This window comes from Alligator mississippiensis, chromosome 12, assembly GCF_030867095.1.
Source record: "Alligator mississippiensis isolate rAllMis1 chromosome 12, rAllMis1, whole genome shotgun sequence".
Classification (NCBI taxonomy): domain Eukaryota; kingdom Metazoa; phylum Chordata; order Crocodylia; family Alligatoridae; genus Alligator; species Alligator mississippiensis.
In genome coordinates, this window is record NC_081835.1 from 60,254,186 (window position 1) to 60,270,418 (window position 16,233).

Here is a 16,233-nt window from a genome sequence, read left to right on the forward strand (position 1 = left end):
AAACATCATTAGCCCAACTAATATATGAGCACAAAATCCATTATACAGCGTGATAATTATTTGCATATACCATTTTTAAAATAACGCCTCAGGGTGCCACAGCACCCTGGCTGAGAATCCCTGGTCTAATGTATGGCTACACAAATGTCCCTCAAACCACACTTGTGTGTCCAACAGTCAATCTGTTAACACTAAACCTTCCAGGAAAGCAACAGATACCCAATATCTTGAAATATTTCCCTTCAGAAATTTAAGACACAACATTATCTTTCTAGGTATATTTCTGGTGATTATATTTTATCATCATTTTGAATGGTAACACCCTCAGAAAAAAACTAAAACTCTTTTTTTAGATACTCTATAAAATGCATGTGAGAACCATCCAGAAGATTTAATATGAGGTCCACCAGTTAATTAGCAGTCATCTAAAATTACAATAAAAGCTGCAGTTATAACATCCTAGTTACAACGCTGTCAACTCAAAATTTTATCACGTTTCATTTAGCTCCTTGCCATTTTCCCCCCAGCAAGTTTTAGAGCATTAGTGATAAGACGAAAAGATCACCACTTCAATGTTATCTGAGTACTGTAATAGGTTATAAGGCCGTACTTTTAAAAACTTGAACTGACCTCCTAGAGCTATTGCGTATATTTTGTATTTCGTTGTTGTAGCTCACATTGTTGATTATAGTTTGAAAAGCCTGGACTGGATCAATCAGTTGACCCCACACTTTAGAACCAAGTTGATCCAAAATCACCATGAAACAGTGCAGCGCTGGCCAGAAGGGATCAGCATTATCATCTGAAATGTAACAGTTTAAGATCAAGAAAAGCTGAGATGCAACCACCTTGGATATTTTCTAAAGTCTGCAAAAGATGAAGTGAATTTATTTCTATTTCTCTGCTTTTGTTAAACATTACAACAAAAGTAAACTACAAAAATATTCTAAAAATATTTTAGTCTAAAAATGCCTTTTCTGGTTAAACAAGATGAGGGAAGACTTAAAAATGCTTTCTTTGAAAACACAAACGCTTCTATTTTCTGAGACCTGCCCTAGAGTCCCTCCTACAAGGGGAAATTATTTGGGAAAAAGGATGTGTATGTTACGTGAATGACAACTTTTAATACTTCCCATCTCCATAAAGGCATATCATGTCTAATTTTTCCTTCATAGTAAGTTTTTTTTTATTGCCAATATATTTGGGATTGGGTATATGATATATTATTAGGATTACCTACCGGGTCCTTATATAATCAAGGAATGAGGGCTGGATCTGAAAAAGAGCTGTATTTATTTTGCCTTTTCCTACCCAAGAAAAAGGTAGCTGCACCTAAAGACAACCTTCCTTTTCCTGCAGTTCTCTTTTGGCGGCCACTTTGCTTCTCTGTTGTAACTGCCTTCCCTACCTGTTGGTTACTATCAGTACTATGAAGACACTGCTTCCTACCCTTGGTCTAGAAGAAGTGAATACATACCATTTAACTCCAAACCTTGCTTCATATACAGTAATTGGGTTGGAGTTTAACATTAATAAAGATAAAGAGATCTGGTAAAACTACAACACACATTTGCATGTTGTTTTAAGCACTCCCAAGCAGAACACAGGAACCAGCCTAATAGATTTGTTAACTTATTTGTTCAATGCTCATTTTCATTTTACCTGTGCACTTGAAAATTATCAAGAAAACTAACTAGGATGATTCAGATTCAAAGATTTCTAGAGTACATTAAGTGGTGGCGGGCGTGGAATCAGAGCTTGGTGCATTAGGGGATGACTTCACACTCAGAGGAGCCAGCACAGATTCTCATTCTCTACAATGTAGCCTAGATTAAAGAAGTTGTCAAGATTAGAACAACTGACACTCATTTTTAACAAACTCCAGAACAATGTGAAGCCAGAGTGGAAACTTACTCAATTTTAGACCTCAAGAGGCAAATCACATAACAGATGAAAAAAAGGTATAGATCTTTCCCAAGTGAAAATGATTCACTAAGAACCACACGTCTGCCCTCACCCACACTTTACATAGGCCTCCTCATATTCCCAAAGGGCACCTTTTCTCCAGTCTTCAAAGTTCCTTTGAGACTTGCTCTTCTATATTTGCCTCAAAATACTTGCAAATATTGTTTTGTATGTCATGGGAGGAACAAAATATCAGTCTTAGAAGCTCTCTCTTTGGCGTTACACTACTCTACTAAAAATCTGTTCAACTAGTAAATTCTTTAGAGAATGATATCACACCCAGAAGATGACTATCATGCTCTATTTTTAATTTTTATTTATCATTGCCTCAGCAGTTACCATCTGTTTGTTTCTCCATGGTGTGAAGTATAGACTGCATGAAATCATTCTGCTTGTCGGGGCCCAGCAACAAAGAATCCATCGCTTGTTCTTCCAGCACTGTTAGTAACATACAGATACCTGCAATGAAAGCAATCTGTATTTATATTTGGGGGCAAATTTGGTTGTTTAAGTTTGGTCAAACTAAGTATTGCTTTCCAAAGCCCACTACAAGGAAACTGCTGGGGTAAAGTGATCAAAATCAAAAGAATTGGAATGTAATGGTTTTAAACAGACTACTCTGGAGTATCTAGTACAAACAAATTTCAACTTTATCCATCTGCCATCCAAATGCATCATATTCACTTGAAGAACACTGACTCCACTCCCACTCAAGGACTCCAAGCAAAGTCAACTCCAGGTATGTCTACATGTGACACTACAGCCCTGTAGCAACATGCTATGGCAGGAGTGGGCAGTTATTTTGAGCAGAGGGCCGCTTATTGAGTTTTGGCAAGCCATCGAGGGCCACGCGACAGGCAGCCAGGGGCAGATAAATATTTATTTTCTAAACTGTTTAGGGGCCCTGTGGGCCGGATAGAATGGCCTGGTAGGCCACATCTGGCCTGCGGGCCACATTTTGCCTGACCCTGTGGTACGGTGACGTAGCATCTGCAGGCACCTACACATGACTAGCAGCTATGTCACCATAGTGATGTGCTTCCCTGGTATAGCACGCCACGATTGTGAAGTACCTGCTAAAAACAGTCATGTGCCATGCATATGGCACAGTATGGGCTGCTATTGTGTGGTGATTTAGTACTTCTTTTCTAAAGAACTAAATCACAGCACAGTAACAATGTTGCCACAGTGACACTTGTAGAGGCGCCCCATGACTTCAACCTACTTTTCCAAATCATAATCATGGTGAAAAAGTGGGAATTGCTTGCATTAACTCCTATCTAGATAATGTCTAGATATTACCTAAAATCTATGGGTTCAATGACTAAAGGATCAAATCCTGCAGGACCCCAAGAAATGGCTATAGACATAATTCAACTGCCTAGGGCTCAAAAACAATACCAGAAAAGCAGTGGAGAAAGACCACCACTTTCTGCAAAAGTACATAAACAAATCTGGTCAGGTTCAGAAAGCTCATCTGAAATCTTAGAGGAGATTTAGGGGCAGAAACTTTCTACTAAAAAACCTTTAAAAAGAAGAAAACTTCCATCCTGGGAGAAAGGATCAAACTGTCAAGAGTGGCAACAGCTGGGTAATACATTCTGCATCACCCAACTCTAGTGCCAGGGATAAGGGAGTCCCCCAGATCAAGCAGGAGAAACTTAAACTGGTCAAGAAAGAAGGAGGGTTTTTTTCTCATTTCCTCTGATCCTATGAGTAAATAAATCAAACCAACTTCTCTCCTACTTGTTTTTACCAGGTGGTCACAAATCTCAGAGGGTTCCCTTTCAACTGTCGCACCTAGTTAGACTTGTAAGAAGTAATATCTTGAAAGACAAGGGATGCTCAAACCTGGAGGCCCAGTAAAAAGTAGGGTGAAACAGGGGATTCTTCTCAGAGAAATGAACACGTAGGCCTGTCACTTGGGAAAAAAACCTCATAGAGAAACAGAGAGATCATAGGATCATAGAAAATTAGGGTTGGAAGGTCACTTCAGAAGGTCATCTAGTACAACCCCCCACTCAAAGCAAGACCATCCCCAACTAGATCCCCCCAGCCAAAGCTTTGTCTAGCCAAGTCTTAAAAACCTCAAAGGATGGAGATGCCACCACCACTCTGGGTAACCTATTCCAGTGTTTTACTACCCTCCTAGTGAGAAAATTCTTCTTAATATTTAACCTAAACTTCCCTTGCTGCAAGCTGAGACCATGGCTCCTTGTTCTGTCATCTGCCACCACCAAGAACAATCCAGCTCCATCCTCTTTTGAAACATCCTTCAGGTAGTTGAAGGCTGCTATCAAATCCCTCTTCCATCTTCTCTTCTCTAGACTAAATAAACCCAGTTCCCTCAGTCTGTCATCATAAGTCATGTGTCCCAGCCCCCTCATGGCATAGCTCCTTTCTGAGCAGTAGAACTCACCTAACCAGTAGTTCTTGTAGCTGGCAGAATCATACAAATGGGATGGAAGAAGAATAAGCTTTCCTTTCTCCAACACTGAAGAACAATAAATATCAGGACTATCAAAAAGCCCCAGCTCAATGACTTTAAACAAACAAGTCAACACTTCTTGCAAATCGTAGTAATCATCCCTGTCAACTTTGCCCAAATTTCTTGCTGTCAGGATGGCCCACCGACGAATCTACAGATTAAAAAACAAACAACATATTACTAGAAGGAACAAATAGTTATGTCATAGCTGCAAGGTTGACAATCATTTCTGACCTCAGATTGTACAATATACTTTGTATTGATGGCAAGTTCTTAAAAAATGAGAATCAAAGCTATTGTCCCAAACTTGCTGTGCTCAAGTAAGTAAATAATCCATTGACATCCTTGGGGAGGAGTTAAGAGAGGATATTTTGCTTCCCAACTTGGAAGGAACATACTATCATCAGACCTGTGCAAAGCTGCAAGTATCCACTTTGGATTCGGCCGATTCGGAAGGACAGCGATTTGATTCGGAGATTCGAATCACTGTCCCAATTTGATTCAGCCAAATCAGATCTGAAGATCTGGCACCGCTTCAGAGATTCGCCCATAAACTAAACAGGGAGCATTCCTCACCATGCTGGACACAGCTGCTTCCAGCTGGTAAGTCTGTTGTAGTGGGCGGAGAGGGGAGGGAAGGATTGGGGCTAGGGCTGGAACAAGCTGCCCAGCCAGGGTGGGGGGTACAGGACTCGGAGGGATGCAGGTGCAGCAGCCCCTGAAGCAGGGACTATGCCCTGCTGTCGCTTGCCCAGATGGGGGGGGGGGGGGGGGGGGCAGTGCAATGCAGGCGTGGTTTGCTCCAGGTGGAAGGGGCAAGCAGCAGCAGCAGGGCATAGCCTCCATTCCCAGAGCTGCTGCACCCACATCCTGCGCCCCTGTCCCCCAGCTGGGCAAGCAGTGGCAGGGCAGAGCCCCCACTCTCAGTGCTGAAGCATGCGCGGGAGCTATGCCCTGCTGCCACTTGCCCCCCTTCCGCCCAAAGCAAGCCGCACCTGCATCGTGGCCCCCCCAGCTGGGCAAGTGGCAGCAAGGCATAGCCCCTGCTCTGAGCGCTGCCACAACCACATCCTGAGCCGCAGCCCCCTCCCCTTGCTGGGCAGCTTGTCCCAGCCCCAAACCTCCCTCCCCCCACACCCTTTCTCTCCCCCCAGCATAACAGACTTACCAGCTGGAGGCAGCTGCGTCTAGTGTGGTGAGGACTGCTGCCCTGTTTAGTCTATGGCCGAATCTCTGAAGCAGCGCCAAATCTTTTCCGAATTCATTTGGAGGCTTCCGATTCAATTCGGACCTTTTAATTGGTCTCTCAATTCGATTTCGGAGATTTGGTCGCTGAATCGGGCCGAATCAAATTAGCTACCAAAGCTTCGCACAGTCCTAATTATTATCAGTTGTTCATGGCACCACACCCCATTTGTACTAGGTCACAAAACCTGTGTGTTCCAGGGGTTCTAGATCACCAACACTGTACAAGTCCTTACTCCTGCTATTAATTCTACCAGAAGGATCGAGGCAGATCTAGCTCTTCAGTTTCACTGTAGGCTTCACACAAGCAGTTCCATGCGATAGTTTCAATTACCTTGTAGTATCCACATGATGTTAAAGAAGCGAGTGAATTCTGAACCAATTAAAATCTTAGGTCTTCTTCTGACAACGTGATGCTATTTGACCTATAAACACTGTAATTTTGGTAATACTTGCCATTGTTCAAATCACTCGATATTTTGAACCCCAATACATCTGTGGCCACAAAAGTTCACATTTTTTCATATTTCCTTAAGGGACTGGGTTCAAAATCAGAAAGACCTCTGCTTTCTACTGCTGTGTAATTTGAACACCACAAGAATATTACTGAATTTTGACTATTATCTCAATTTTTTCTCATGGCAAATTACAGAAGCATCAAAGTCAGTTCAGGTAGCTTTAATATGATTTTTCATCAAGTGACTTTTTCAATGTTCTGCTGTTGTTAGTCCTTTGAATTTGAAGAAGACCATGACATCACTTTTTGGTTTGGTTTCTGTGAACATGTGAATGGCTGATCAGGCCAATTTGTGCTTTGAACTGCACACTGAGCAAGAGATGCCGCTTTGGGTTGCTTGATCAACAGTGGACATGCTGCTGTTGTGAGATTTGCACTGTTTGTGCTTCTGCTCTGCCTCAGCTGTTCTTCTCTGCTCAGCTAGATGGTAGCTCCAGTATGGAGGAGGCTTCCCCTGGTGGAACGATTACGAGCACAATTTTCCCAGGACTTTGGATCAATGCTGAAATGTTTCAGGGATGACTTGAGGGAGTCCTTGAAGCATTTCCTCTGACCTCCCTGAGAGCACGTTCCCTCCTTTCGCTCACCGTAAAAGATCTTCTTTGTTAGTCGCTCATCTGACATCACGGTGACATGGCCTGCCCAGCTCAACTGTGAATTCATCAGAGTGCGGATGCTTGGAATGCCTGCCTAAGAACCTCAGTGTCTCGGACCTTGTCCTACCATCTTATCCTCATCAGTTTCGTCAGACAGCCCATGTGAAAGTGGTTCAGCTTCATAGCATGGCATCTGTACACCGCCCAGGTTTTGCATGCATAAGCAGGACTGGCAACACAATGGCTTTGCAGACCTTCGGTTTTGTTTGTTGATTAATGCCTCTGCGCTCCCACACTTCTGCACATAATCTGCTGAAAGCCACGCTTGCTTTAGTAATTCTTGCATTGGTTTCATCGTTGATATGAGCTGCACATGATGGTGTACTACCAAGATAGGTGAAGTTGTCTATTGCCTGGAGGGCTTGGCCATTTATTGTGATGGTAGGCTCTATGCAAGGCTTTCCTGGTGCGGGCTGGTGCATCACTTCTGTCTTATTGTTGATTGTGAGACCAAAGTTGTCACAAGCTGAAAAGAAATGGTCCGTACTCCACTGTATATCAGAGTCAGATTTGGCATTCAGGGAACACGGTCACTTCCTGTAACTTCATCTTCACCTGTAGTCTCCTCAAATTGAAGGGTTTGCCATCAGTCCGGTAACTGATGTCAATCCAAGTGTCACAGTCACAAAAGGCATCTGTAAGCATGGCAGAGAACATCATAGTGAAGGAAGCTGGGGCCAACACACAGCCCTGCTTAACTCCACTGGTGACTGGGAATGGCTCAAACACTCAAGATGGTTCAAGTCACTTTTTTAATGTTCTAACATAATACTAATATGCAACATTTTCTTTTCTGCCTTCTTTTTTTTTTTTTTGAGAACATCTACTTTTAGTCATGGACAGTGTGCCTGGAAACATAAACCTAATGTTCCACTTGTTCTACAACCCCACTCCTAATGCTTCCGTGGGTTATTTATACAAGAAGTGTTTGAACTTCAGAACAGCAGACTCACTGCTCTTGCCGAAAAGTAAAAGTAGACCAGAACAGCATCGAAACCAACAAAAGAGGTGCCCCAATAAAATCTCAAGTGCATTAATAATTTTGTTTTTAAGAGTAATAACTCACCACTTCATTGGGGTGTACCAAGAGCAGATAAATCCCTGGATGTTTCTCAAAGACCTGAAAGGAGCTGTTAGCTTGCTCCATTTTACAGAGAGCCTCAACACACAGCTCACCTAAACAAACAAAGACATGGGCAGGTTAAAGATTATACTGAAGTACAAAAAAAAAAACAAACCACAAGCAGAATTACATTAGCACTTAGAAAAAATTACCACTATGTTAATACAGTGACTAACAACTATTTTCACTTTCTGCATTAATGGCAATACTGGGTTCTTGCAAGGGTACACCTTGGGATACTCACCGATGCGCTTATGTAACAGCAGATATGGATATTTCAGTATTTCTAGAAGAGGTACTCGCAGGTTGTTCTCAAAATCTGGGCCAGTATAACCAGACAGCTGTGTTTCCCCGTTCTCATCCACTATAAACAATTCATCGTCCTCTTCAATTTCTTCCTTCATGGACTTCTCCATGTGGGCAATGAGACGGGAGGTTTCCAACTCCCACAGTGTCTGTTCAGGGGAAAATAATCAGACACCTGTGTGTACTGAGGATGTCTGACATCACACATGGAGACCAAGAACAGATTTTAAGAACCATTAATTTTGTTCTGAGAAGCTACTTTTCAAGCAGCATGAAAAGAACCAGAGATGGACATGCAACTCAGCATAGATCATGTGTAACATTTTCAATTTGGCATTAAGATTAATCTTCAATCAAACTAACTTCAGTAGTGCTGAAAACACTGCCGTTGCATAAACACTTGTGAATAATGTTAACAATGACATACTTTTCAGCAGGTGATTGATGATAATATTTTTTTTCATACAAATGTAGAAGGAACTCGTTTATACACAAACTGTAAATATTATGGAGCATGGAACACTAGTTTTAAGGTCCAAATTTGTGGTTATTTAATGTTTTGTGATCAAAACCAAGTCAGTGGGAGAGAGAAAAGCAACTTGTGTCAAAGGATGCTTCTACTTGGAAAACGCACCACATTATTAAAACATAGAAATGGAACTTAATTTCAAATTTTCTAACAGGTAAGAAGTACTATTTTTTACTGTAAGGTAAATTATATTTTTAAAAACATTGCAATAACTGAAATTAGACATAAACTAGGAAGCTTTAGGTTTAGCTAGCAAATAATATGCATAAGATTACAAAAGATTCAAAACTCAAATTGGATTATGAATCTATTTTGGTGTCATAAGAGCAACACCACAAGACTGCATAATCAAGCCTCTTAAACTTAACTGAAGCAGAAAAGGGTAGAAGAAAGATGGAAGGCTAAAAACAAAAATAGGTTGAATGATGGAGAAAGAAGACCATAGGGGAAGTTTGAGTTTGTTTGGTTTCTTTTCAGCCTTAAGGTCATGGAGAGATGAATAGAGCAAGTTTAATTCTTCATGTTTCCATTCACCACATTTCCACTGTTTTTTTCACTTGTGTATCTGAATTGATAAAATAGGCAAAACTCTGGGCAACCTCTCTCTTTATATGAAAATACAACTAATGGCCAGAGAAAGAAAACTCCTTCACAAAAATTCACTTCCGTCACTCAGTCCTAACCACTTTGAGATTCTCGGCACTTTCATAGATTTCATAGACATTAGGGCTGGAAGGGACCTCGGAAGATCATCGAGTCCAGCCCCCCGCCCAAAGGGCCGGAAGTCAGCTGGGGTCATAGGATCCCAGCAAGATAAGCATCCAGTTTCATCTTGGACTTCAAAAAGAATTCAATAAAGGGCATTATTTAGTAAAGAAAGGGCAATAGGAGTCACATTTCTTAACTACCTCATGCAAGGAAGGCACTTCATCCCTTGCCTTGTGGTATTCAACCACACACTCCAGGCAGTAACAGAGATCATCGCTGGCTGCTGCAAGATCTTCAGGGGGCAGCCGTTTGGAAGCATAGTTGCTCAGGAAGTCAGTGGTGCAGGAAGCACCGGGCGTACACCAACGACATATGCTCATTCTACAGATACACATGCAGAAAAGCAAAAAAAGGAGTTAGTAACTATAAGTCTACAAGTAACAACATCCAATTTCAGTGAGGTGTCTCACCTGCTAAGGGAAGCTACAGATTCCTGTAATCCTCTATTGTAACTGACATGAGTTAAACACATTATAACCAAGATTGTCAAATACAAGGGCCTGAGTTTACGCATCTCAATCCATATGCAAACCCCTAAAATAAGCATAGTCTCACGCTTCAAGCTTCTGAACACTTGCAATTCAACTCCCACTGACATACGCAAGAGAATTAAAAGTTTAAATATTAAAACGGAAATTACCTACTAAGAAAATGATCCAAGTATTATAATTCTTGTCTATAGTTAACAATGGCATTAAAATTCACCTTGCATGAAACAAAAAAACTCCCCAACTGTGAACCATAACAGACTTATGAACTCTCAATATATACACAATGCAAGTATATGTAATATCAGAATAGCTTGCAAAAACTTATTCTCTCTCACCTCCCTAATGCTTTCAAGGCTAATGGAGCCCCATTGTTTAAAAATAAAAAGGATTTCAAAGGTATAAACAGACAAAAATTTGTATTGACTAATGACCATCAAGATTAAATAAGCAAATACCACCATCACAAATAGCTACCACTACTATCAGTTTCCCATCTAACAGCAAAACAATGTAAACTAAATGTTACCATTTTGAAAAAACTAACAATAGGTGAGGACGATTTAGAATAGACATGTATACAACTTGCAAGTTCATCTCTATTTGTGCAACTGCATTTGTTCAACATAAAAGACCGCATTATATCACCTTTTATTGGTGTTAAACAGACACACCATACCAATTTTGAAGCTTCTGGTATCTTAATCACTCTGTCTGCTTATCAGTTAAGATGGTGATCTAATTTATTAGCATCACTTTCCAAAAGGTACCTGCTTATTCAGAAAGGGTATGCATTTTTAAAGGTGGGGAAAACTTACAGCTGTTTAAGCAATGAAGAACTGATGCTTCAAGATAGAATTCATCATTTGACTGGAAACAGCCTTGATCTGAAGTAGTATTATACCACTTCACAAATCTGTATAAGTGTAAACATATGCATGGAGCAGAAGGTAAACAATGTAGTTCTTGAGAAAATACTAAGTATGTTACTGCCTATAATTGGTCTTAGTTATAATAAATCCCTAATAATTAAAACTTATGAGCCTGTTGTAAACCAAGTGAGGAACAATTTGATGCCATACGATGATCACTGGTACATAGAAAGGAGCTGCTGGTTAACTGGCACTAAATGGTCTAAATATTAGTGGCTGTGAAATAGATTCAAGCAAATCCTAGAAAAATCAACGTAAATGCTATGAAAGTTTCTTAATAGACTAATATACGGCAAAGTTTTTAACCAACTGACATCAAAGTACCTATTCTAGTACTTGAATGAAACCAAGATTCTCCCAAATTAGCAATCTCTGTCAGCATTCCTACATATTTTTTTTATTTTTTTTTTTTTTAACAAAGTGACAACATTTCTAAAAAATTCAGAAGCCAGATGCTGACACAATCTACCTCACCAACCATTCCAATATATCATTTTGCTAACATCTATTATTAAACATACATCTACAGACTATTGCTGGGTAAGCATACAACCCTTCCATCACAATACACACAAGCTATATTTATCAATGAGCAGACCTTTCTTAACAGTTTTACTTCACTTTGAAAGAGACCAGTTCTTCTATAATGTCTGCCTGCCTATCTACTGCAGTGCAATATAGAAGTTAAATTGTCAACTGAAGGCTCTTACAGCTTCCAGGAACCACTAAGGTCCTTGCAAAGGTTTGTAAGCTATGGGTAATGGGCCATTATTTGTTCATAAAGAACTTGCCTGTGGTGTGAAGAAATGTACATCTCCTGTGTCCAGATGCTATACCACATTCACGTAAATTTAAAACTACAAAATCTTTCCCAATATTTTTATCACAACTAATTACAATAAATGCTACACAGACCTTATAGTATATATAAATGGAAAGAAAAGGTAGGATATAAGAATTCCTCTAAAATCTGTATATCACAGCTGAAAAATTTGGAGATATCTGTATTAGTTTTACTAAATTAAGGTGCAGGTGTGCCACCCTTGTTTACACCTGGAAACACCTCACCTTTCAAGTAGTCTACTGACAGTCATGGAAGTATTTCAAAGTGGCTGGATAGGCTGGGTACCAGCCTTGCACAATTTGGCTTCATCCCTGGTTTGCTGCACGCAGTACAATTAAGCTTAAAGAAACAGCACAGTGAGTATACAGAGAGAGCCTTCAGTCACTGTCAGCCAGCTGATCAGACTGACTGACAGAAGAAGCACACAGGCTCCATGTCCAAAGCATGATAGAAGTTATACATGTAATGCCTTCATAATACTTTGAATAACTATAGAAACCAATCAGATTCTAATGACTACACAAAAACAATCACAAATTACCAGAGAGATAAACATGCAGCTGTACCCTAGTTCATTATTTTGGTATAAATACCAGTTAGTTATCCTCTCACTGCTAAGCCTCCTTATCTTCCTGAAAAAAAAATATATCATTTATGATAGTCCATGTGATCTGCAAGGGCCTTGAAACTCCCTGCTCATTATATTTTTGGCAGTCCAACTAAGGCTGATACTACCTTATCTTCAATATTTATCTCCTTCTAGGAAGGGCAAGATGAAAGAAGGGTTTTGCTAAAACCTCAGCAAGTCAGGGGCATGGGGACCCTAGTCCAGTGGTTCTCAACCTTTTTGGTACCAGGACCCATTTGTCAACATTGATGACCAGTCCCAACCCAGTGCCTCCCACTCCCAATCCGCTGCCCCTGCCCTCCCAGGCACCGGGCCCCCAGTGTGTAGGGGACATGGTGGGGTGTGTGGGGGGCACATGGTGGGGTGTGTGGGGGGACTGGGGAGCCCCAAGCAGCCCCTTGCAGGTTGGAACTCTGCCAGCCCACAAGGGAAGAGCCATGGTTTCCCACATTTTTCTCCTTTAAAGGAGAATCCATTTTTAAAGTTTGAAATTACTATAGTCTATCCAAATTATTGAGTGAACACAGATGAGAGACTGCAGCAGATGGTACTATTTGGAAGCACGGTCTGTTGCTAAAATTGTCCCGCCTTCTCCCGTGTGCTAGGCAGCTCCCCGTTTTGTGGATATTTCTGGGCAACTGACAGCTTTGTATCTACCTCCAAGGAAAAAGTGAGCAGACCAAGGACCCCAAATAATGGCCCCCGCAGGGAAGTATTCTTGCCCCGACTCTCAACATTTATATAAGCGATATGCCCACTACCTCTTCAAGCAAATATGTATATGCCAATGACTGGGCACTAACCACACAGGCGAAGACCTTCAAAGAGACTGAAGACACACTGACATTAAATCTCTCAATAATGGCAGAATATTTCTGCAAGTGGAAGCTACAACCAAATCCAACTAAGTCTGTTATCTCAGCATTTCACCTCAACAACCACAAAGCACAAGTTCATCTCAACGTCGCGTTTTGCGGAGAAAAGTTACACAATCCAACTCCATCCTACCTAGGTGCGACACTCAACCACACCTTAACCTTCCACAATCATCTTCGAAAAATGGCCGTGAAGATGGAGTCAGATGAACAGAGTCCAAAAACTTGTCGGAACGGGCTGCGGAAGCGCTCTGCAACCCTGCTACAGCACCGGTCTTTTCAATGGCTGATTCCTGTGAACCTGTCTAGGCTGCTAGCTCTCATACCAGACGTGTAGATGTCCAATTAAAATTTGCAATGCGCGCTGTCACCAGAACCCTGAAATCTATACCAATTCAATGATTAGCCGTGTTGGCCAATACTGCTCCTCCAGACACTTACTGCAACAAAGGTACATACAGAGAGGTTGTCCATGTGAATGACAACTCAGGCCTCCCCCATCCATAGAGATTTAAAAAACCTCCCAGCTCACCAACTGGTCTCCTGGAAATCTTTGTGGACAGAAGTACAAGCCCTTGTAGGACACGACAGTGCAGCAGCTTGGAGGAAAGCGTGGAATGAAACCACCACTTCGAATAAATATCTAATTTCCAACCCAACAATAAAGCCTCCTGGTTCTGACCTGCAAAAAACATGGAAGACTCTAAATCGGATGCGAACGGGGTATGGCTGCTGCAGTCACCTGATGCACAGATGGTATACTACGAGTGCTGCAGACTGTGACTGTGGCAATCCTGATCAAACCATGGACATAGCACTCTGCCTTCAATACAAATTTGACAAGAGACTTGGCAGAGAAACATACCCTTTCCTCAAAAGCTTTAGACTGGTTATCTAACCTTAAACTGGACTTATAATTGTTGCTCCAAGACAGCCATATGAAAGAAGAATGAGACACTATGGCCCTATAAATATGTATGTTAGGAGTCTAATTATCTTTAAAAAATTTGGAAGATTATATGATACTTTTCACTTGATAATGGTCATAACAGTAACCAAACTATGCCTGAAACTAATTCAACACCAATCTACACTATAAGGCAAAAACTGGAAATCCCTTTACAGCTTGTTTTGACTTTGCAACTTTAACAAGACTCGGTATCTCCATTAACTGAACACATACCGAGGCAAAATCACTGACATTTTAACCACAAAGATAAAAAGCCCAGAGCTCTAACCACGCAAGAAAAACAATGCTGCTTGATGCTGTCTTTTGTTGAAGCTTCCTGTTTTGACTAGAGGTAACAGTGAAGCCCAGCATGGCCAATATGGCCATCAGGAAACCACAAGGTCTGAGGTAGAACAAGAGCCTTAAGGATGATCACCCAGATATGAGAGAAAACAAGGACAGTTTCATGTCTCAAAAACTAGTTTGAAAAACAACGGGCATCTGGGGTTAAACAACAGGTCTCAACCCTAAGTACAGACAGAGCAGGACAGCAGCAGAGACAAACACAATCCAACTACAGGTACTCCTCACTTAATGTCACCCTGGTTAACGTTGTTTCGTTATTACATCACTGATTTATTAGAGAACGTACTCGTTTCAAGTCGCACAATGTTCAGTTATAACGTTGTTTGGCCTCTGCCCGCTAGTAGGCAACTACTGTGATGTCACTGGATTCACTTAACATCGTTTCGCTTACAGTCGCATCTTTCAAGAACACAACTATGACATTAAGCGAGGAGTATCTGTACCTCTCTCTACTCATTCGGAGGGGCGAAATCCTTAGTCTCGTTCACTACACATCCGAGTCCCGCAGGCACATCACAGAACGTAGCACACGTCATCCAGCGTCCCAAATACCCTGGAAGTACTAGATGGGTCAAACAAGCCAGGAACTACGCTCCAAAATAAACTCACAGAAAAAAGTATGAAGGTCAGAGATGCGCGAACACTGGTTGAAGCCTATTCGCGCCAGGACAAGCAGTCGCTCCGGGACCGCACACTAGGAACAGACAAAACACCTCCAGAGGACAACACGGGGCAGAGAAATTCAAAACCACTGGACGGTGTAAAACCTGGTCTGCAGGCAGACTGGCTTTATGGCTCGTGACGTCCCTATGCTTATTGTGAACTGCAGGTAATAACTGCCCCCTTCTTGAACCCTCCTGCCCCACCTTTAACTCGCCGGCCTAGTCTACTGCTCTCCTGCCTCACAAAACCTCCCGTTTACCCCTCTTCCTGGCCCACGGCCCTCCTCCGTCCCCCCGGCGCACAGCAGGGCTCTTCCCTTTGAGGCACATCCTGCCCCCAGGCCTCTCGCCTTCCCTCCGGCGCTCAGCCTGCCTCCGCTTTCCCCGTAGCCCCACGGAGGGCTGCTGGGCACCCCCACAAGCAAGACACGGACAGAGCCCTGCCTCCACACATGCCCCCAGTCAGAGAGGGGCTGGTCCTGAACCGCCCGGCCTGCACAGTCTTGGCACACCTGCCCCAGCCTGGGCTTTCCTCAGAAATCGCAGAGACGTGAACTGCAAGACGGGTGAACTGCAAGGAAATTAAATGGCAAGACAATTAAACGGCAAGAAATTTTGCAGGAAAATGAAATTGCAAAACAATTAAATTGCAGGAAAACTTGTGAGAAATGTAAAGTGCGAGAGGAGGAGGCAGGGAACCACGCTGAGTGGCGCGGGGGGAGGGGGTAATTCACTTGCAATTCGCTGTAGTTAAAGCGCAGTGCCCTGCCAGCTGAAAGAGCCGGTGCGGGCCGGGCCCGCGGAGCCGCCCCGCGAGGGATTCAAACCGGTGCAGCCACGGCCCGAGACGACCCCCCTCCACGGGAGGCGGAGCCGGGCTGCGTGTCAGCCC

General features: G+C 42.3%; 1 protein-coding gene across 1 annotated transcript in view; it reads right to left on the reverse strand.

Annotated features, from left to right (window-relative positions):
• Window positions 1-16,233, reverse strand: part of SETX (senataxin) — a 42,118-nt gene that overhangs the window by 25,777 nt on the left and 108 nt on the right. The window contains exons 2-7 of the mRNA XM_006259989.4: window positions 9,738-9,918; window positions 8,239-8,449; window positions 7,938-8,047; window positions 4,385-4,604; window positions 2,305-2,424; window positions 631-802 (exon numbers count right to left, since the gene is read on the reverse strand). Coding sequence (XP_006260051.3) covers window positions 631-802; window positions 2,305-2,424; window positions 4,385-4,604; window positions 7,938-8,047; window positions 8,239-8,449; window positions 9,738-9,917 — 1,013 coding nt within the window. The 5' untranslated portion in view covers window position 9,918. The remainder of the gene's footprint in view (window positions 1-630; window positions 803-2,304; window positions 2,425-4,384; window positions 4,605-7,937; window positions 8,048-8,238; window positions 8,450-9,737; window positions 9,919-16,233) is intronic.